This window comes from Chanodichthys erythropterus, chromosome 17, assembly GCF_024489055.1.
Source record: "Chanodichthys erythropterus isolate Z2021 chromosome 17, ASM2448905v1, whole genome shotgun sequence".
Classification (NCBI taxonomy): domain Eukaryota; kingdom Metazoa; phylum Chordata; class Actinopteri; order Cypriniformes; family Xenocyprididae; genus Chanodichthys; species Chanodichthys erythropterus.
In genome coordinates this window covers 11947450-11970000 of record NC_090237.1, presented here as the reverse complement: position 1 = coordinate 11970000, position 22551 = coordinate 11947450, and the positions used below count along the sequence as shown (strand labels likewise).

The 22551-nt window shown below is 37.2% G+C and overlaps 4 protein-coding genes across 5 annotated transcripts in view; all 4 read left to right on the top strand.

Annotated features, from left to right (window-relative positions):
• Positions 1 to 961, top strand: part of rskra (ribosomal protein S6 kinase related a) — a 12633-nt gene extending 11672 nt beyond the window's left edge. Inside the window, exon 12 of the mRNA XM_067364353.1 lies at positions 644 to 961. Within this exon, the coding sequence (XP_067220454.1) occupies positions 644 to 961 (318 nt within the window). The remainder of the gene's footprint in view (positions 1 to 643) is intronic.
• Positions 962 to 6921: 5960 nt separating this feature from the next.
• On the top strand, positions 6922 to 11193 carry aldoca (aldolase C, fructose-bisphosphate, a). The gene is made up of 8 exons (XM_067365118.1): positions 6922 to 7033; positions 7125 to 7336; positions 8428 to 8482; positions 9187 to 9347; positions 9670 to 9753; positions 10055 to 10229; positions 10815 to 11014; positions 11098 to 11193. Exons 1-8 carry the CDS (start codon positions 6922 to 6924, stop codon positions 11191 to 11193), a joined length of 1095 nt encoding a protein of 364 aa, XP_067221219.1.
• A 2129-nt stretch (positions 11194 to 13322) lies between these two features.
• Positions 13323 to 17905, top strand: srsf1a (serine and arginine rich splicing factor 1a). Of its 2 annotated transcripts, none has more exons than XM_067365232.1 (5): positions 13323 to 13416; positions 13534 to 13753; positions 14426 to 14631; positions 14705 to 14877; positions 17460 to 17905. In XM_067365232.1, the coding sequence occupies exons 2-5, from the start codon at positions 13560 to 13562 to the stop codon at positions 17526 to 17528; spliced, it is 642 nt and encodes a 213-aa protein (XP_067221333.1). In that variant the 5' UTR covers positions 13323 to 13416; positions 13534 to 13559; the 3' UTR covers positions 17529 to 17905. The 2 variants fall into 2 exon arrangements, with proteins under 2 accessions (XP_067221333.1, XP_067221332.1); XM_067365231.1 differs by having other exon boundaries at positions 16539 to 17900.
• A 1352-nt stretch (positions 17906 to 19257) lies between these two features.
• On the top strand, positions 19258 to 22293 carry dynll2a (dynein, light chain, LC8-type 2a). Its single transcript, XM_067365233.1, has 3 exons — positions 19258 to 19412; positions 20974 to 21110; positions 21212 to 22293. The coding sequence occupies exons 2-3, from the start codon at positions 20979 to 20981 to the stop codon at positions 21347 to 21349; spliced, it is 270 nt and encodes an 89-aa protein (XP_067221334.1). The 5' UTR covers positions 19258 to 19412; positions 20974 to 20978; the 3' UTR covers positions 21350 to 22293.
• Positions 22294 to 22551: the final 258 nt, after the last annotated feature.

The window sequence follows — 22551 nt, the reverse complement described above, 5'->3', positions numbered from 1 at the left end:
GGAGGTTGCAAAAAGTATTGAATAAAAGGGTGCCAATAATTGTGGCCAACATGTTTTGGAGAAAAACATTTATTTCAAAATGTGATTTTCCCCCCACTTTCAATTCCTTTCCTTCAATGAAAGGTTACATTTTTTGCTAATTTATTTTTTTTTAAATTAAAGATCAAAAGGATAAACAATGCAGATTTATTTTTACAGTCATTTTTATCAGGGGTACCTACAATTTTGTCCACGTCTGTATACACACACACACACATTACATTTTATACATATACATTATATGTAATTTAACATTACATTTGTTGTTTTATTTATGGATGTATTTTCAATTGTATTACAAATGTTTAAATAAAAATGAATTTTTATAATGCATTTATTAATATAGCCTAATATTTATGAAAAAATGTTATGTGTAGGATATAATTTGTGTAAGTCATACCAAAAATGTATAATTAAAAAATACACTTGCAGCATTTATATGAATTTCTCTTCATTTTAATTCTTCTTTCAAATTCTGATGCTTCTCATTTCCCTACTTCAAATCAAATTCAGGAACTGAATAATGGGAATATTCAGCTCTGTTGTTTACACACATACTCAAACCAGTCTTCCTAAAACACTCTGTGACTTTGTCTGAATGTAGCTTCTATGCAAGATCCCCATGCGTCGCTTGCGGTGCCTGGAGCACTTCCAAAGCCAGAAGTTTTTCCGCGGCATGTCATTTGATTCCCAGATGCTGCAGAATCATCCCATCAAGCCAATCCTCGAGCTGAAGAATCACCCCGACCGATCGGAAAGGTCAATGCGAGGTTTATCATCAGATCTGCTTCAGAATTTTGAGTGTGACCTGCTGAACTCTCCATCGACCCCTGTGGATTTGCCTCCTACCTGGATGAAGATTGAGGTAAATGAAGACACAGAAGGGACTGAAACAAAAGCAACAGGAACCAGTTCTCCTTGAAAACATAAATTTACAAACTTTTCTTTTCTCTGTAACATGCAACATTTTGCCAAAGACAAGATAAAATGTCACAGTATTTTTTGATAACTCATGAAGCATAAACAAATCAATCTATGTGACTCATTAACAAGTATTACTACTGAGTTGTTTTAGTAATCAGATTTCTTTTTATCTGAATATGCAGAAAGAGTATTAGACTTTTGGCCTTACTTTTGAAAGCTTAATTTTGCCTTCACCAATGAAGTATTTTTATAATATAAGAACTGTTGGGATTGTGTATATCTTCACTCGTTTTTACATTTATACTGGTTACAGTGCTTCCCTGTTTACTGGGACACCATATGATAATCTGACTGTGATAAAACTCATCATAGGTGCGTCCCAATTCGCGTACTTGTGCACTAATCTAAGTACAAATAGTGCAGTAGTGCGTTCACACTGAAAATTCCAAAAAGAAAAAGTGCACTTTAAATACCTGGATGATGCACTAAATTAACGGAAAAAACGAAGTGTGGAATGTTGGACACTTCATGCACTCAACTGTCGCAGCTTTAATATGTAGCGGAGGGGAAGGGAGGATCGGACTCCATTGTTAAATGACAAAATAACCTTATACAATTCACGCACTACATGGATGAGTGCATAGTGCACAAGTACATAGTGTACAAGTGCATAGTGTATAGTGCGTCATTTGGGACGCAATCATGCTTACATATAAGTATACTGTGATATTAATTAAAGGATTAGTCCACTTTTAAATCAAATTTTCCTGATAATTTATTCACCCCCATGTCATCCAAGATGTTCATGTCTTTCTTTCTTCAGTCGAAAAAGAAATGTTTATAAAGCATATAAAGTTGTATTTTTTTTTTTTCAAAAATGACAGATCGTTTCGCTAGATAAGACTCTTATTCCTCATCTGGTATCGTTTAAAGCCCTTTGAAGCTGCACTGAAACTGTACTTTTGACCTTCAACCGTCTGGAGTCCATTGAAGTCCACTATAAGGAGAATAATCCTGGAATGTTTTCATCAAAAACCTTAATTTCTTTTCAACTGAAGAAAGAAAGACATGAACATCTTGGATGACATGGGGGTGAGTAAATTATCAGGAAATTTTCATTTAAAAGTGGACTAATCCTTTAATATTAGTAACGTTTTAGACACAATATCGCCAGTTTCTTTTTTGTAAATAATAGTTCCAAATGAAGCCAATACTGAATGAATCAGTGTTTTTGAACACATCGGTTGAGTTAATGATTCAGTGGCTCAGATATAAAAGGTGGCTGTGTCCGAAATCGCATACTCTCTTGTCTTGAGTAGGTACTTATTTTGAATTAAAAAAAAGTATGTTCTATATAGTATGACTGTGTGTAAAATGAATATAATCCGGACGTACTACATTCGCCATGTTGTCATTATCATGTGACCTACCAGCTTTAGTTGTGTCACTTCACTGCCATTCATACGTCATCTCCCGTGACCTCAGGGGATAGTAAAGTGTCCATTGTATGCGCACTTCAGAATCTTGCCAAAAGCAGTAGGTGATCTTGATATTTTTTGCCTACTGTTTTATACTGTGAATTCGGACATACGCTGTACTTTTTTTTGTCATACTGTTTTCATATAGTATGGAAGTATGCGATTTTGGATGTAGCCGGTGTATTCGACTTGAAGTGGCGCTGCGCAGGCTGATGTATGACATCAAAGTACCTAGAATCCCTCTCACGCCGCTTCAAGTCAAACACACGTAACGATGTCGCTGTTTCTCTCCTGAATGAATCTGTGTTTTGAAAAAACTGGTTGAGGGAATGACTCAGTGAGACTCACCTGTCGTTAACTACTTGTGTATCCAGAGGTGTAAAGTACTTGAGTAAGTGTAATTAGTTACTGTACTTAAGTAACTTTTTAGTTACTTTGCACTGAGTATCAAAGATATTGGCAACTTTTACTCTCTACTTGACTACATTTTTGAGCAAGTAAATGTACTTTTTACTCCACTACATTTGTGATGAGTAATGCAATTACAAATTACATTTTTCATGGCAGCTAACTTTTTTGCAGCAGCAGTTTGTTTCTGATATAAAGAAGTTATATCGCCATCTAAGGGCATTGAAGGTACTGTAACTGGTGCATTTTGCCTTTACTTGCCCAAAACTTGTCAACAAGGATACTTTACGTGAATGTGAGTGCATTAGCAGATAGTTGCTGATCGCAGGTGTTTGGTTTATTAGATGAGGAAATGATTGCAGCTGGTGATAAGGATCAAACCAGCACGTACAGTAGACTTTGACTATTTAATTTTACTTAACATTGTTTTGTTTATCCGCAATACTGACAAGACAGTTTTGATGGATATTGGTTTACTTATTACCACTTGAGCTTAACTGAGACTTGAGAGTTTGTAGATGTTTAAAAGGTTGTCGTGTCGACCTTGATTTATTGCAATATTGAGGTGTTCAGTTGTATTTTGATTTTAGAAAATAAACTTGATTTCTCATTTTACAAATCAATTGTTTCTTATTTTCACTGGCAGTCTCTCGGGACTATTGCATCGTAGAGCCTACATTCAGCATGAGTAAAATACTTAAGTACTGTTAAAATCAGATACTTTAAGACTTTTACTTTAGTCGTATTGGAATTGGTTACTTGTAACTTGTAGTGGAGTCATTTTTGGTGCAAGGTATCTGTACTTTTACTCAAGTATGGTTTTTAGGTACTCTTTACACCTCTGTGTGTATCGATGTAATCTGCAGAAAGAGGCACTAAAAAATAACCACTAATGAACAGAGACAGACAAGCGGAGTGATACAAATGGCAAAAATTCCCATTGTTGTTGATTTAATTCAAGAACCAGAAATATTGGATATAGTAAGCTAATACACACTGACAAGTCAGCTTTTGGGAACGCAGAGTGAGACATGAAATTACAGACACTGAGGTACAGGTGCAGACGTGAGGTACTACTGTAGCATAGAAGTAAAATCATGAGTATAATAAATACATTTAATTACAATTTAATAATTTTAATACAAATACATAATTAATACAGTATATTAGAGGGTATCTACAATGAAATATCTTATGGAATGCACAATAATATGTGAAATAATACAATAATGCAGTTAGAATAGCAGAATTATGTACAATGGAACGTATGGGGCAATACAAGACAATGAATTGCAATACAATTTAGTATTAATTAAATAGTGCAAATATTATGGTAAAAGTAGCTGAATGATAGTAAACTAAATAAATCTTGGTTCACATATAGTTGGCTTTAATTAAATAAATGAGTTCTCAGTCATACTGTAAATATCATTCTCAACATATGTCCTCAAAAAAAAACTTCATCAATTGATGTGGAGAACAAAAGTAGAACTTCATGTCAAAATCCAATTCAAAAAGATAGAATGGTAAAATATATATCTGTGAATGATACCTGGAGACATTTCTCCAACTTTGAGACTTTGGTGTGACCTATTTGTGAGCGCAATGACAAACCCAAATGGGAGCAGCCTTAATAGGGCTGAAAATTGAACACCAGATAAAGCATCATTATTAATGTTTTTAATTAGGTATCAGGAAAAAAATCACAGCCCCAGTAGAGATGGCTTAAAATATCCGTAACTCTTAACAGTTCTCTTGAGAGTCTACTTCAGATGTGTTCGGTCCTTTATGTATAGTGAGACATTGGGTATCCCTCTAAACCTGCCATTTTATCTACATTATCTTATATTGCTTTAGTATTTTTGATTGGTCCTTAAAAAAAGTCCTTTTTCTATGCATATTACATGTGAACTGAATAAATTAGACTTAAAGCCAATTTTAGATCCAAAAGCATTGATCACATCTTTTCACAACAGATCAATGCATTGGTAAACTCAAACTCCAAACTCCATTTTTTTTGTCCTTGAAAAACTAGATCATGAAGTCATCTAAAAATTCTACTCACCTGTATAGAACTTGAAATTATGCCATGACCCCACCTCATTTTTTATCATGCATATGCTTGAATCTCAGCCGCTCTGTGACTGCCAACATATTCCTAAGGGTACGATGGGAGTCTCATCTGACTAGAGATTTGGGGATTATTTGCCTGAGGCATATTTGATCTAATTATATCATTAACGGGAATACAGACCTCCTTCAAATGTACATATGTTGCCCGGAAGACCCTGCCGCCAACAGGTTACAAAGTTACAATCATACCTCAAATATTGTGGCTTACAGAAGTGATCAGACTCAATTTTCCCATGGCAGACGATATAATATTGGCAAAAAAAAATCACACAGTGAATAAAGAATCCAAGCCTTATTTGGGCTCTTTTGAGTATGCAACTACCCAGAACACCCTAGCAACCACCCAGAACAGCTTAGCAACTGCATAGCAGCACCCTGGCAACAACCCTCACTACCCTAGCAACTTTTGCACCATTTAAAAAAAAAAGTTAAAGATCTAGATTGCATTACATTGTGTGTAATATAATGAGAATACATGCTGCTAGAGAAATGGGATCAGGTGGGCAACCTTTGGTGGCCTTTAACACCTCCCCCAATAACTTAATGAGGCCATGACGTTAAGCTCCGCCCTACAAGTGTCAGCATCCTCTGGGATATCACCTTCATAAAGAATTGGGACAGTGCCACTGTTAAGAATCAGTCACATCTCATCTCGTCTGTAGGAGAAAGCCCTTCTGGTCTGAATCCATCAGTCTTGGTGAGTATCGCTGTCCTTCCATCTGTTGAATTTACTGCCATGAGCATTCTGGATTATAATTCATTTGTGGAATTTGTTTTATATTACTAAAAAGTTGTGTTTTTTGCAAGCGAGTTATGGTTTAGAAAATATTTTTGAACGCTGAGAATCATGATCAGTTTCCAGACACTGCAGAAATGTGTAATTGTGTTTAAATTTGACTAAAGGTTTTAAGGTTTTCAAGAAGATGATGACAGGAACTCTTTAAAACATTTTGCAGTAATTTGGCAACTTGGTTATTCATAAAGAGAGTCATTTATGTATGCTTAAGGCTTGTAAACAGTGAGTCTGTGCTGGTTGCGAATAACAAAGTTGCCAGAGTTGCTGATATCTGTTAAGCTTTTGTGAAAGTGAATGCGTGGCATTTCTGCACAGAATAACATTCAATAGAAAAGCTGCCATGCTTTTAAGTGACAATTGTGTGGATTTGTTCATTTGTTTAACTTTGGTTTGGGAGCTGTTTCATTTAAGAGAATGTTTCATTTAAAAAGTACAATTTTGCCCCAGGAGGAGGGTTATAAATGTCTACTGGATATGGATTTTAAAAAATAATTTTCTAGAGACTCACCAATTTCTAACCGATTAAATGTTCTACATTTGGACATAGACTGAATATACTTATTTATTACTATTATTTTAGGCCTGGAAATCACAATTTATACAATTCCCTGATATTTCCAGGTTTTCTACACTCTAAGAAAAGTTTGCAAAATTAGGGCCCAATTTTTCCGCATTGATTTTTCACAGATGTTTAAAGGTTCTTTATTGGCATCTATGGAAGTTTTCCATTCCACAAAAGGTTCTTTATAGTGGAAAAGGTTTCTTTATTATTATAATGTTTTAACAGAAAAATGGTTCTTTCAAGAACTGTTTCTATATAGGGAACCAAAAATGATCCTTCTATCATTGCGAAAACTCTTTTAGAACCTTTATTTTTAAGAGTGTTAGATGTATTTTGAATTACACATTCCATTGTGTTGTGTTTTAAATTTGAAGGAGATGTCCGTAAACTTAATGTAGAAGATAATGGTGATTTTCCGCCAGCACAATATCTGCTTTTCTACAGATTTATTTCTTACAGTGCATGTTAAACCATCTGAATCATAAATGACTTCAGCAGGAAGACAATTTATATGGTGAAATTCCATGTTGGTTTTGTTCATTTACTCTAACTGTATCCATAGGTTGTATCAGACATTTAGGATGACCCATCAGTTTCCTCCCCTCACCACTGAGCAAAAGAAGGAGCTACATGAGATAGCTTTGCGTATAGTGTCACCAGGCAAAGGCATCCTAGCTGCAGATGAGTCCATCGGTTAGTGTGACTTACTCCAGTTATTCGACAGAAATTGCAGTGTCAAAGAAAAGCTCAAGAACTCACTTTGGTTTTGTGCATGCTCTAACAGGCAGCATGGGGAAACGTTTGAACCAGATTGGGGTGGAGAACAACGAGGAGAACCGTCGTCTCTACCGTCAGGTGCTCTTCACTGCTGATGACCGCATTGATAACTGCATTGGTGGAGTGATCTTCTTCCACGAAACACTCTACCAGAACTCTGATGATGGCGTCCCGTTCGTCAAGATGATAAAGGACAAGGGCATCACTATCGGGATCAAGGTATGAAGTCTCACCTTGGTTCACGGGCTTAGCTGTAAACTATTTGCTTTGACATATTGAGCCTTGTTGCTCTGGCTTGCAACATTTCCCAATCCTGTTCAACCTATAATTTCTATCTTTCTTTAGAAAAAAAAAAAAATTCAAGTGCAGTTCAATCAGTGGGATATATTTGAGACAGGGCTGTCTGTTTGTCCAGCCAAGCACACAAATGAGGAGTATTCGATAAGCTTCAATATTTTTGCATTTTGTATTTATTTGTGCAAAAATTTGATCTTTAGAGTTACAACTGCTTGCCACTTAGGCACTGCCCTTCAAAGGACAACTTTGTACCTTATTTACCCCTAAAAGTTTCATATTTGAAATCTTAAAGGAATATATTACTACCAAAGTCCCTTTAAGACAAGTCATTTCACTCGGCGGCCATCTTTGAAACGCCTCTCAGGCATGCAAGTGGAGCTCCTATCTCTTTGAATGGGGAACTTCAAATTCTAAAGCTGTTTGTCAAGCTTTTGATTAAATTTCATATTTGAAATCACCAATGAAATTTGACAACAACTGTCTCGTAAATTATGTTTCTTTATGCTCGAATCATGACAAAAAAAATGTATTTTTAAGGCTGGATCAAGCTAATGCGCATGCGCAGACCTAAATGCGTGTCTGAGCCTCATTTCAGAGGCGCGAGTCTGACTGTTTCTATAGGAACCAGAGCTTCTAACGGCCGCTGCAGTGATGCGATGACTTTACCAATCGGCGATTGGCTCTTATATAAAAGGCGGGACTTATTCCGCCATATTGCGTGTTGCACTTTCTCTCATTCAAAACAATACGAGTGACGCGTCTTGTGTTATTCTACAGTCTTTGTTACTATTCTAAGGCATGACACCTTTTATTAGGGGTAGAAAAGGTACACAGCTGTCCCTTTACAAAAATAAAAATCCTATTATCATTTACTCACCCTCAAGTTGTTCTGTGTCCCTTTAAGTGTACTGCCTCAGTGACAAGCTGTTGTGCCTCTAAAGGTACAATTTTTGCACATTTTTTTCTGACAGTGCGTTTAAGCCAATAAGCTGTTTCATTCCCTTTCTTCTCAGGTTGACAAAGGTGTAGTTCCCTTGCCAGGAACTAATGGAGAGACCACTACACAAGGTATATCAAAAACATCCGTTCTCTGGATCTGAATCTCATTCAGTTAATTTCAATGTTGATACATTTGTGTGGTAGACTAATTTCACATTTGTTCCTTGATTCAGTCAGTTTTGAGGTGTTCTAATATTATGTTCCAGGTCATTTTGACCCACAAATGTCATGGTTAAAAGCAGGTGCACAGATCCAAAATAAAAAAAAAATGTTTATGTATTTTGTTATGTCAGTTTCTCAACTATCCTATGAGGGTATTTACATTTATGTGTTTTTATCTCTATAAGTTTGTCATATATTTTAGCAGTTTTTATCAGCATCATGCTCTACTTATTTGAGCTTCAGGAAAGCACACACAAATGTTTAAAAAAAAGTCAGGGATATATATATATATATATATATATATATATATATATATATATATATATATATATATATATATATATATATATACTATACTTACATAATACTTTCCTATTCGCATTTTGTGGAAAAAACAAAAAAATAGTTACAGTGTTAACTTTGTTTAGATGTAATGTGTGAGAAGTATCATTGTTAAAGGTTTATTGTTATTACCGAATTTGTTTTGTTTTTGTTTTTCATAGTTTGATTTTTGGTGAAATGTATTGAATCCATTTTGGATCATTTTAAGCCAGAACATTTGACTGTACCCATAATTTTAACACAAATGGAGCGCTATACTGTCTCAACAGGTCTGGATGGGCTCTCAGAACGCTGCGCTCAGTATAAAAAAGATGGAGCTGACTTTGCAAAGTGGCGCTGTGTAATGAAAATCAGTGATACCACCCCGTCAAACCTGTGCATTACAGAAAATGCGAAAGTCCTTGCTCGCTATGCTAGCATTTGTCAGCAGGTAAAATGTCAATGAGGCTAAATTGAGAGTTATAAAATACAAATGAAGACTTCAGATGCAAAAGCCTCCAAGTGCTGTCTGAAATTTTCTTCTAAAATGAGCATTTTTATCAAGCTTGTATGTTTAGGTTCAGTTATTTTACTTAAATGACAATGAAAAGGACCTATTAATTGCCATTAAAGTGAAATTACAGAACCTAAAAACATAGCTACAAGCTTGATAAAAATGCTCATTTTAGAAGAAAGTTTCAGAAGGCACTTAGAGGCTTTTGCATTTGAAGTCTTCAAAGATCATATGATAATGTTCCCAACTGTTCTTCCAGCATGGGATTGTACCTATAGTGGAACCTGAGATCCTTCCTGATGGAGACCATGATTTGAAGCGCTGCCAGTTCGTCACAGAGAGGGTTGGTTCCTAATATTTACTTCTTAAAGGGATAGTTGATAGTTGATAGAGTATCAGTTACTCACATTCATGACATTCTTTCTTCTGTGGAACATAAAACTGTCCATACATTGAACGCAGTGGGCAAAATATCATATGGACGAAATAATTAATATATACATACATTTATAAAAATAAATTTGTTTATATAAATATATTTTGTGTCCCTTCAAAGAAAAGTTTGAGTAAATGAGTTTCAACTATCCTTGACACATTCAAAATTGCTGTAATAATATGATTTCAATTCACTGTCATTGATTCAGGTGCTTGCAGCGGTCTACAAAGCCATGTTTGATCATCATGTGTATCTGGAAGGCACACTACTCAAGCCCAACATGGTGACCCCTGGACACAGCTGCCCAACCAAATACAGTGCAGAAGAGGTTGCCATGGCAACAGTGACTACTCTGCGGCGTACTGTCCCACCTGCTGTCACGGGTGAGGATATATTAAAAAATGTAAACCTTTTTCAGATTCACTAACGAGTCTACATACTGCGTAATTGACACTTCGCAAAGATCCGCCCCCCTTAGTTATTGTTGCTTTGTCCGACAAGCTGTGGCGCTGTCACGCCACACAGAGTGAAAAATACATCGCAGAGCAAAGAGGACACTGACCGCACGTCGACAGACAAGACAGTGCAGGTTACTTATGATATTAAACAAAGCCCCAACTTTCAAATTTGTGTAATTTTTTTAAGAAATTTGAAAAATAAAAAACATTTTGTGGCTCTTTAATGTGGCTGTAGCTCCTCAGCTGAAGCGGCTCATAAACTGATCATCTCTTCCTACTAGTTCATTTATAGCATCAAATAAACATGAATGAACATCAGAAGGAATGTGGTTTCAAACGTGGAAAGATGTCAGTACACACCATTTTTCAAGTTCATGTCCAGCGAGGTTAATCTTCTAACTCCTGACTGCTTTATCGGACAAAATTGTGGATTCGGCGTTATGATTGGTTAGATTGCTTGTCAATCAAACCACTGGCGAAGGGTCAATTACAGACTTCCTGCACTTTCAGGGGTGACCTTTCTCTCAGGAGGTCAAAGTGAGGAAGAGGCCTCCATTAACCTAAATGCCATCAATAACTGCCCACTGGTGAAGCCCTGGGCTCTTACCTTCTCATTCGGCCGCGCTCTGCAAGCCTCAGCTCTGAAGACCTGGCGTGGACAGAGAGAAAATGAGACCGCCGCAACCGAGGAATTCATCAAACGAGCAGAGGCATGCCAACCAAATCTATAGATAGATAGATGTTTATTTTTTCTCTTTCTAATTGCTTCTCTACTTCTATCTTTTTTCCTCAGATCAACAGTCTGGCATGCCAAGGGAAGTACACAGTTTGTGGTGACAGCAGCGGAGCCACTGGTCTATCCCATTACCTTTCCAGCTATGCATATTGAAATACGGCTGATTCCCATATTCCAACATTAGCTGAAAGTTAGCTAACATTAGCTAAAATTTCACTGCAACTTCCATATAAAACTCTTAAACATGTGTAGATTAATTATTATTATTATCTCATAAATGTGATGTTGATTTAAAACAGCACATGAAAGTGATTGCTAAGTGAGTTTCTGAGGATGTGAAAATTTGTGGTGTCCTCTGCTTGTCATAAAATCATTGTAAAATTAGCTTCTGTTGCAGTTCTTTAGGAAAATAATGCAACTGATTAAACTGACAAGTTTATTAATAAAGTTACAGTTTACTTGACTGCATAATATGAGTTGACTGTCAAAATATGGGTTTCTTAGGATAGGATCTGTGCTGTATGCTTCTGTAATCTAAGATTTCATCACCTAAAGCTTTAATGAAGCCTTTGCTCTGATGAAGAATAACAGCATGGATTACAAGTTTATGAGTCACAGTATCTGTTATGGTAATTCAGCATGTTTGGCTGGAATGCATTATTGACAAAAGTTAAACTAAAATATTGACAATGTGAAAATGCTGCAATAAAGTTGTGAAAATAGAATTTGTGTTTGGAATGTAATCTCTGAATACACACTATGCTTCCTTAGTTTTATATATATTGGCGATATACACACACACACACACACGTATTTGGTTTACGGGGACTCTCCATAGACCTAATTGGTTGTTAAACTGTACAAACTGTATATTCAATCAAAGACTATAGAATAACACAAGACGCGTCACTCTTATGAATAGGAGAAAGTGCAATGCGCAATATGGCGGTCTTGAGTCCCTTAAGACAAGTAATTTCACTCAGTGGTCATCTTTGAAACGCCTCTCAGGCATGCAAGTGCAGCTCCTATCTCTTTGAATGGGGAAACATCAAATTCTCCAAATCTGTTTGCCAAGCTTTTGATTAAATTTCATATTTGAAATCACCAATGAAATCTGACAGTTTCAAAAATTTTGTTTCTAAACACTTGAATCATGACAAAAAAATTGTATTTTTCAGGCTGGATCAAGCTAATGCGCATGCGCATACCTAAATGCGCGTCTCTTCGGTCTCATTTCGGAGGCGTGCGTCTGACTGTTTCTATATGAACCGGAGCTTTTAGCCGCTGCAGTGACACGATGACTTTACCAATCGGCGATTGGCTCTTATTTAGAAGGCGGGACTTATTCCGCCATATTCAAAACAATACGAGTTTCACGTCTTGTGTTATTCTCATAGACTGTGGTTATTCTATAGTCTTTGATAAGAGCCAATCGCCGACTGGTAAAGTCATGGCGTCACTGCAGCGGCTGTTAGAAGTTACGGTTTCTATTAGAAACAGTCAGACACGCGCCTCCGAAATGAGACACAAGAGACGGGCATTTAGGACTGCGCATGTGCATTAGATTGATCCAGCCTGAAAAGTACCGTTTTTTGTCATGATTAGAGCATTTAGAAACAAAATTTATGAGACAGTTGTTGACAGATTTCATTGGTGATTTCAAATATGAAATTTAATCGAAAGCTTGGCAAGCTTTAGAATTTGATGTTTCCCCATTCAAAGAGATAGGAGCTGCACTTGAATGCCCGAGAGGCGTTTCAAAGATGGCCGCCGAGTGAAATCCCCCTACACCCCATCACAGAAAACTATCTGCATTTAATTAATTAAAAACAAAACAAAACACCGTTTAGTATGTTTTTTAAGCCATTTGTTTACGTTGTAAATATCCATGTCATTATACACATTTGTGTCATCATAAACCATGTATACAAGAACACACACATATTTAGGCCTAAATAAATTTTATATAAATTATATAAAATCTAAATTGTAAATGTTTTATTATTTTCAACTTTATCCCTGTGTAACTCGGTAATCAGTTTACCTCAGCATCAGGTGCAAGATATAAGTAGCACATTAAATAAACCGCGCGACTGTAAATAATAACTTACATTACCTCTTCACTCCTTATTCATACCTCTTCGTTCCTTATTCATGCTAATTTCCCACCCACATAAAACATTTTTATTATTTTAGACGTCACTATATGCGAACTATTTCGCGTCGCGGATGTAGCTACCCCATTACCCGCCGAACAGCCAGTTTCTAGATTCATCCGCGGTGGCTACAGCGCGCCCGCTGAAGAGGAAGCGTCCCGCGCGACTCCAGAGGAAACACGCTCTTGGTGTGCGCGTGCGAGTGGCGCTTCAAACAATAGTAAGTCTCTTTGTTTTGTATCTGACTAGTAACTAGGTTTATTTAACGTATTTTGAAAGTTAAACAAACATCCGTTATTTATCGGACCCTCAAAAGTGTAATTTCTCTGTTTATCAGGAAGGTGAAGGTATATCCGTGCAGAGATGTCTGGTGGTGGTGTGATCCGCGGCCCTGCTGGGAGCAATGACTGCCGCATCTATGTGGGGAATCTGCCCCCTGATATCCGCACTAAAGATGTCGAAGATGTCTTTTATAAGTACGGAGCCATTCGAGATATCGATCTGAAAAACCGACGAGGCGGACCTCCATTCGCCTTTGTCGAGTTTGAAGACCCCAGGTGTGTGAAACTGAACCTTGAGCCTTTAGCTTAAAAGCTAGTCTGTTTGTTTCATCGTTACAGATTTCACTTCTTAATTTATCATTTTTTTTAATGTTACCTTTGTCACTGCGTTTTTACAGTCTCTTTCTGTAAATAAAAAAGCGCATATGTATATATTTGTATACAAGCCATTTTACTTTTGTTTTCTGTGCTAACATGCTAATTAGCTTAGCCGTGCTCACCGTGTTTCCAGAGCTCGTTGTAAATTTACTAATGCTTGTCGTCGTAATGAGCTTTACAAACTTAAATTATCCTTTTCCATCTAAAAAGCTTGTTTAATTAGGAAGCTTGAGTTTAATTTGCTTTTCGTTAGGCTTTAATAACTACACTAAGGTTTGGTTTTGTAAATTTACTTTGTAACTAGCCAAATGACTAGTTCAGCTTGATTTAAAAATTAGCTGCAGTGAGTTTTTGCTGTTAATAAGTTTTTGTCACTGACTTTTTCTGTATTTATTTTGTATTTTGAGGCAGTTTACTTTTAAATTCTAAGGCATTTTTAAATAGCTGGTCAGATTAGTGGCTGAGGATTAGGACCCTGTTAGTAGTTCATCTCAGTACGACCCCTAGCTGCACTAACTGGTTTTTCATGCCAGTGATATTTACATTATTTTCTTGCTCCTTTTCTTTCAGAGATGCTGAAGATGCTGTCTATGCTCGTGATGGCTATGACTATGATGGCTATCGTCTACGAGTTGAGTTTCCGAGAAGTGGGAGAGGTATGGGGAGAGGTGGTTTTGGCGGCGGCGGAGGAGGTGGCGGCGGCGGTGGTGGTGGGGCTCCTAGGGGCCGATATGGACCCCCATCCAGACGTTCGGAGTACAGAGTAATCGTATCAGGTAAGGAAGCATCAGAGTTTTAATTAACTCAAACACTATTTGAAGTTGTATTGACCATTGTGTTTGATTCCAGGGCTTCCACCGAGCGGTAGCTGGCAGGATCTGAAGGATCACATGCGTGAAGCAGGTGATGTATGTTACGCTGACGTTTTCCGTGATGGAACTGGTGTGGTGGAGTTTGTTCGCAAAGAAGACATGACCTACGCCGTTCGCAAACTGGATAACACAAAATTCCGGTCGCACGAGGTAGGTTTGAGATTTTAATCCAAACATTTGGACATGCTTAGCATTGGAATATTCTTAAGGTAAGAAAATCACTAATGCCATGTTAGGTGGATCTATGTTGTAAGTGAACCCGCCCTTGTGAATAGCGGTTGGCTATTACATTTTTGCAAATTCATCTGTGGTTGAGTATTTTTTTCATACATTTATCCGTATTTTACATGGCTGGAGGGTTCTACAGTATTAAAATCTTAAATTAAATTTACTCATCCAATTACATCATAAAACAAAGCTATATGCATACATGGCTGAATTTAGTTTTACAAACTTTTTTTTTTTTCTGTTCTTACAAAAACTTTCTGAAATAGTTATGTGCAAAAACATAAGTCAGTCAAATACAAGAGAAATTTAGTACATGCCATTTAAGTTACATTATGGAAAAACGTTTTTTACGTTTTTATATTTCATGACAAAATAAAAATAAAAGTGCTTGAAGCACAGCTTTTTTTTTTTTTTATGGTTTTAATTTATTACAAAACATTCTTATGACTAAGTCTTTGTTAAAGGCACGATATGTACGATTTTTGGAATAATTTCCAAAAACCACTAGAATGTTATATTTATTTATTTTTATTTTTTTACTTGTGTACCTGATCTATGACAAATGCTTAAATTCAGAGAAATATGCCATTTTAACCAGGACACTGACTGTGTCAATGTGTCGCCTATCAGTGATATACCTGTGTTTCCCTCGATTTCTGGTTTTATTTTGTAGAAACTATGGAAGCGCCAAAGATGCTTTAATATATATTGATTTATTAGACAGGTGAGCAACTGTTTGAAAACATTAATCGACTTAAAAAATGTTTTATAGCTCAACACAGTAAGTTTTATTGTTTAAATCTCGTTTTCTTGATTTACTGCTAATACCTTGTTTTATCATGCCTAATATCGATCTAGCTTACTGCTGTATTCAACGGGTGTCTCATAGTAGCCTCCGAGCAAATGCAGAGTAGCATTAGAACATCTTTCAACACACAAATGTATCTAATATGCTAAAACAGGAAGAAGTGGAAGTGCTCGTCTGCGGCATAATAAGAGCTCCACTGCTCTCGAGTCGAGCTGTGTCGTGCTAGTCTCATTAGCAATCGCTCCAGCATCCTCGTTCCGCTCCAACGGCTTTCAGCCACACCCTGCTTCATACTACTGTAATGTTAATAAATCTGTTACATTAGCTCATCCATGAATATGACTTCTTCCTGAGTCCAGTCGGATTCTTTTCCACCGGCTGAAGACAACACCTCCCATGATTCCGTGAAATAAATGCATCAAGCTATGCCTTTTGTTTTGAATAAGCCACCTCTAGTGGGGAGACATTACATATTGTGCCTTTAATTTTATAACAGTTCAGCACTAATTTAAGTTTTCATATTACGGACTTTAAAAATTGTTCAATTAATCAGATTTCTGAACTTAGTGATCAGCAAAATCCAGTATCGGTTGACCTCTCCTTTTGAATGCCAAAGGTAAACCTTGTCAAACTAGACGTCTTGTGTAGTCAGTGCTTACTGGTTAATGGAAATACTGGTGTTTTGAGGGCAACCAAAGAAGTCTGGTAAGTATAGTGACAATGTTAGCATGATTATACATTATATTTGCTCAGTGGAAAGTTCTTTCTCTGCCAGGGAGAAACTGCATACATCCGCGTGAAGGTGGACGGTCCCCGCAGTCCGAGCTATGGAAGATCAAGGTCAAGGAGCCGCAGTCGCAGCAGGAGTCGCAGCCGCAGCAACAACCGTAGCCGAAGCTACTCCCCACGCCGCAGCCGAGGATCCCCCCAGTACTCCCCTCGCCATAGCCGTTCCCGCTCTCGGTCCTAAAGCGCTCCACTCTTCTCACCTCTTTGGTGGAGCCCCTGAACCTTTTTGTTTTTTACAGTCTTTACACATCCCTATATGTTTTAATCCCCCTCCCCTCTTGTTTTGTGAGACAATTATGATCTTATGAATGTCTTATGTCCCCCCCCATTGGTTATTTTTAAACACGTTTTTAAATTACTTAATTTTGTTTTGCCCATCACTTTTTTTCTTTTTTTTTTAATACGAAATGGATCTTTTTCATAGACCAAAACAAAGGGTTATGTAATGGCTCCCAATATTTTTGTAAATGCCATGTATGTTTCATGGGATAGTGAGTTCCACAATTGTTTTATGCTGTCTTCCTCTAGATGTCACACAGAACTGATGCTTTGTAATAAAGGATTACTAAATCTATAATTTGTTGAGTAAAAGGGTGAATTTGAGCACTAGAACAGTCCTCCATTACATCTAGAAAAATACTCTTCTTGGCCCACAGGGCATTATTTGGGTAACTACCAATGTTAGACAATTTTCACGTCAGATGGCGTCATTGTTTGCATTGTAAAGATGTACTAGTTGGGTTTTTGCATTCAAAGATGCAACTTTCACAACTTATTTGAATTCGTCTTAGGTTAGTTTTGATAGTCTTGGCCTTAATGCTGTATGCATGCATCAAAGAAGGCAGGTTTGAGTGGATTTGATTCTAACTCTTTACCTCCTTTGTCTTGGTTTTGCTGGTATCTTAAGGTTTGGATTGGAGGAGAGGCTCAGTGGATGCCGGATCACTGGGATCAGTACATAATGAAGATAGGATAGGGAATGCTGGATACATGGAACAGGATCAATTGCTCCCAGGATCTTAGGATTTTTAAGACCACAGTTCAAAAGTACTTCCCTGCCCCCTTTATTTTCTTTATACCTCAGTGGAATATGTAGACGTTTTGGCCCTTCACATTTAACACAATGGAGGAGCAGATGCTGGAGCAATCTTTGGGGATGGAGTCAACAGGAACCGTATGGTAAATGGGAAGAAGTATGTTTGGGATGGGGGGGTATACTCAGGCATTTTTAGATTTACACTGTCCCAATGTGGACAGGAGATGCTTTAACATCACTAGCATTTTGTTTCTTTTTAGTGACTTTATTTTTTTTTTTTTTTTGCCTAAATAAAGTTTTCATTGGTACAAAACTGTGTGTGATTCGTTCATTTGCTTTTTAATGTTTCTGAATGGTTGACTATTATATAGTGGATGGTACACCTGAAACTGAAAATTGTAATGTACTTAAATTCAAGGTGTTTCAACCCTGTATGACTTTGCTGGAATGCAAGATATTAAAGAATGTTTATGCGCTTTTTTTTTTTTTTTCTCCACCATGCAAAGAAACGAAGTATGCGGTCCAAAATATTTTATTGAACAGAACATTTTTACGTATTTTCGAAGTATATTTTGTATTCTGCAGGAGAAAATAAGTCATGCAGGTTTGGAAAGATATGAGGGTGAGTAAATGAAGACAAAAAAAAAATGGTGAACTGTCCTTTTAAAGAGATAGTTTGCCTAAAAATGAAAATGCTGTCATTTACTCGCCCTCAATTTGTCCCAAACCTTTTATGAATTTTTCTTCTGAACAAAAAGAAATTGACTTCCATAGTATGTATAAAAAAAATAATGGAAGTAAATGGGGTCCAACTGTTTGGTTACTGACATTCTTCAAAATATATTTTGTGTTCAGCAGAAGAAAGATATTCATACAGGTTTGGAATAACTTGAAGGTGAGTAAATGATAAATTTAATTTTTGAGTGAACTATCCCTTTAATTCTAGATGCCGCCCAACCGTTGAATGGTATATTCAAGTGGTTTAAGTTGCTTAGCAACTGTAAATCATATTGGCTGGAAAATATGAGAAAATTAATAAATACTGTACAACCAATCAATGTATTCCGGAATTTAATGACTTGTGAGCCGGGTTTTCATGTGTGAATCAAAAACATTTTTAAAGCGCTGAATGAACAGCTTTTACAATACTCATGTCCAACGTTAAATAAACCAGAACTGTTTCATGTCAATCAGTATAAACACGGACTGATGTCAACGTGTTTGTATCAGTAGAATTTTATAAACGACAAAGCAATAGTCGTTCTATTATGTAGTTCGAAAAGAACATTGCAATAACAGAATTAAATGCGTCTGAATTCTTATGTAGAAATTCGAAATGATCTCATTAGTATTGCATTTCTTTCCCCCCATGTTTCTAAAAAATACTATAATCATTACATTTTTCATTTCTAGTTAAGTTACATTACACTGTGTGGGACTGAGGCACAATACCTCTAACCTTGCAATAAGTGATTTACTCGTGACGTGTTTTCATTGTGAATCCACCAAGTCTAATTTAAGCTATTTTATGGCCTACACAGTCCTGAAGCTTATAACCAAACAAGCACATTTCCCTGGTCTCCGGTTAAAGATGCATTGTGGGATGAAATAAGATGCTGGCAGAGGGGCGCAGGGAGCGGCTGGTCTGCAGCCAATGGCGAGCGCTGTGTAGGACGGCATTGTGAAGAGCCAGGGATTTTAGCGCGGGCACCAGTCGGCGTTTGACTTGATCCTTATGTTCTTCTCCTAACGTCCAAGGGACATCCGAAACGACGAAAGCTCTGTTTTGAACCGCAGATTTCTCTTGCCAAATATTGTTGACAGGTGAGTGGAATAGTTTGCACTCTCGAGTGATATACAAAGAATGCATGCATTTTGAGCCTAAAGCTTTTGTTTTAGGTATTTAAATCGACATTTAAAGGCATAAATTAGCAAAGATGTATTTGACTTTGAGATGAAGACGCTACACGAGAACGCCGCGTGCACCTGAGTTTCATTGATCTGCTGGAGAATCAAACGCGCACGCTGTGAATGGAGGTGTGACGTAGCATTCCTCCATCCTGACCTGTCAATGGCTTGATAGATGATATAGACCTTAATCAGTCGACTGCCACGCCATGATTATTAGTTTAGCTGCTAAATCAAGATGGTGTGAAGTGCTGACATGGCTATCAGTGCTTCTCTATAGTAGTTATGCATTTGGACCACATGATGCATCTCAGCATTAGGATTGCTTGTTAACTACTTGAGTACTTTTATACAGGATTTTAGCTAATCTGGGCAGAGTTTGATTAGGTTCTCTGTGCCTAGCATAACTAGTATGCAAACACGGCCTTTATTGACTTGCTAGCTGCAAATGATAGTGTTGGGTTCTTGAAAGACCTGCTTGGTTCTCATGAAAGTATCTAATGTCATTTGAATTACCTTAACAAATCCGATCCCCTCAGTTGATGGCTTTCTGTCAGGAACTGACCTGGCATTGTCAGGGAAGAAGCACCCATGAAAGGCCCCACTGTTTATACTGGCAGTGGAGACTTGAAGCGTTAGTTCACTTTAAAATGAAAATTTCCTGATAATTTTCTCACCCCCATGTCATCCCATCCAAGATGTTCATGTCTTTCTTTCTTCAGACGAAAAGAAATTAAGGTTTTTGATGAAAACGTTCCATGATTTTTCTCCATATAGTGGACTTAAACGGAGCCCAACCGGTTAAAGGTCAAAATTACAGTTTACAGCGATCCCAGACAAGAAATAAGGGTCTTATCTAGAGAAACCATCACTCATTTTCAAAAAAAAAAAATTTATACGTTTTAACCATAAATGCTCATCTTGAACTAGCTCTCTTCTTCTTCTCTATTAGAATTCCAGCAGTGTAGACACTGGTAAGTGTATTACTGCCCTCCACAGGTCAAAGTTTGAACTAAATTGGCATATACAATATGCTAGTGCAAGTATATAACAATTAATTTAAACTTTGACCTGTGGAGGGCAGTAATGCACTTAGCAGATTCTACACTGCTGGAATTCTAATAGAGAAGAAGAGAGCTAGTTCAAGATGAGCATTTATTGTTAATGTTAAAACGTATATTATATATTTTTTTTCAAGAAAAATGAGCAATGGTTTGTCTAGATAAGACCCTTGTTCCTTGTCTGGTATAATTTAAAGCCCTTTGAAGCTGCACTGAAACTAATTTTAACCTTCAACCGTTTGAAGGCCATTGAAGTCCACTGTAAGGAGAATAATCCTGGAATGTTTTCATCAAAAACCTTAATTTCTTTTCGACTGAAGAAAGACGGACATGAACATCTCTGATGACATTATCAGGAAAATTTTTAATTTGAAAGTGAACTAATCCTTTAACTATGTTGGTCTCAACATTTTCAGGCACCATGACCGACAGGAAGGCTGTGATCAAGAACGCCGACATGTCTGAAGACATGCAGCAGGATGCGGTGGACTGTGCTACGCAGGCCATGGAGAAATACAACATAGAGAAGGACATTGCCGCATACATCAAAAAGGTGAGTGGTGCTGAGATTTGAGCCATTCTGTTATCTTAGATGTGTATTTTTGTTGCGTTTGCATTTTCGGTGTGCTAAAACCACGTTGTCTCGTGTTACAGGAGTTCGATAAGAAATACAATCCTACGTGGCATTGCATTGTGGGAAGGAACTTCGGCAGCTACGTGACCCATGAGACAAAACACTTCATCTACTTCTACTTGGGCCAGGTAGCCATTCTCCTCTTCAAGTCTGGCTGAGTCTATTCCGGACCAGACCGTAGAATGTATCTCCAATGAAGACTGTGATGCACTGGTGGCTGATGTCATCTACGAATATTAAACGAGACCATACCATGACTATGCTGGCTGTGCACAACTGCATGGATCATATCCCATACTACTTGTGTACATGTTGCAGTTAAATTGCTTTTCATTAGAGGCCCCAAGTTTTTGTTAATGGTCCTTGCAGGTTTTTCCTAGCACATATGTTGTAAAAAGTTTAAAAACGAACAAAAAAAGCATAAAGGAAGTCAGAAAATGTGAAGTATTGACCAGCACACATGTCTGCTATAAATGGATATATTTTTGGTGACTTAGTGCTGTAATATATTGAATGCCATGCGCTGTATGTCATTTTCGGGGTATTGGGGCAAAGCATAGAAGCACATTTGGTTGAATGGAGGTGGGTCTGTATAGTTTGATTTGAAGCGTTCTGTTGTTATAGAAGGAGTGTTTTCGTCCGATTACCTCTGCAGTAAATGTATGTTTTCTTTTCATTTGATGTTTGAGGTATTGCGTTTGAGAGAACTATTGGAAATGTCTATCTGAATATACAATGGATTAGATGTATGTAGTTGAGATGCACATATAATAAAGTTTAAGAGCAAAAACACATCATATGGAAGTCATATACTAACTCCTTCAAGCTATAATAACATGTTAAGTCTTTTCATGTAATTGTCTGCAGAGCAGGTTTCTGAATGTAAGAAGTAGTTAGGGGTTGATCGCACAACAGATGTATTTGCCGTCTTCCTGTCTGCTATTTCGGAGTAGAATTAATTTGCATGTGTCTGATTTTGCCTTTTTTTTTAATTTCTGATGTCAGCATTTGATCATATGATTGTATAGTTTGCACATAGCATATTCCATATGCCCACTCAGGTACCGCCATTGACAAAAGCGGCCTGTTAGATTCATTAAAATGTGATTGAAAGATTTTGCGTTTGCCAACTGTGTATTTTTCTCAGTCGTATTTAATATTTGGGCCTAGAGATTAATGTACTGCCAGGGCCTAAAGTAGCCATTATCAGCGCTGAACCATTAGAGGGCTCCCTCTCATCGCACAACATCTCTGTGAGGCCTACTACAGCCTGACGCGGCTGCTGACTGGAAAACATTCGTTTACAATGGTGAGAGACGGATAAAAACTATAAAAATGCTGTATAAAATGTATACTAGGC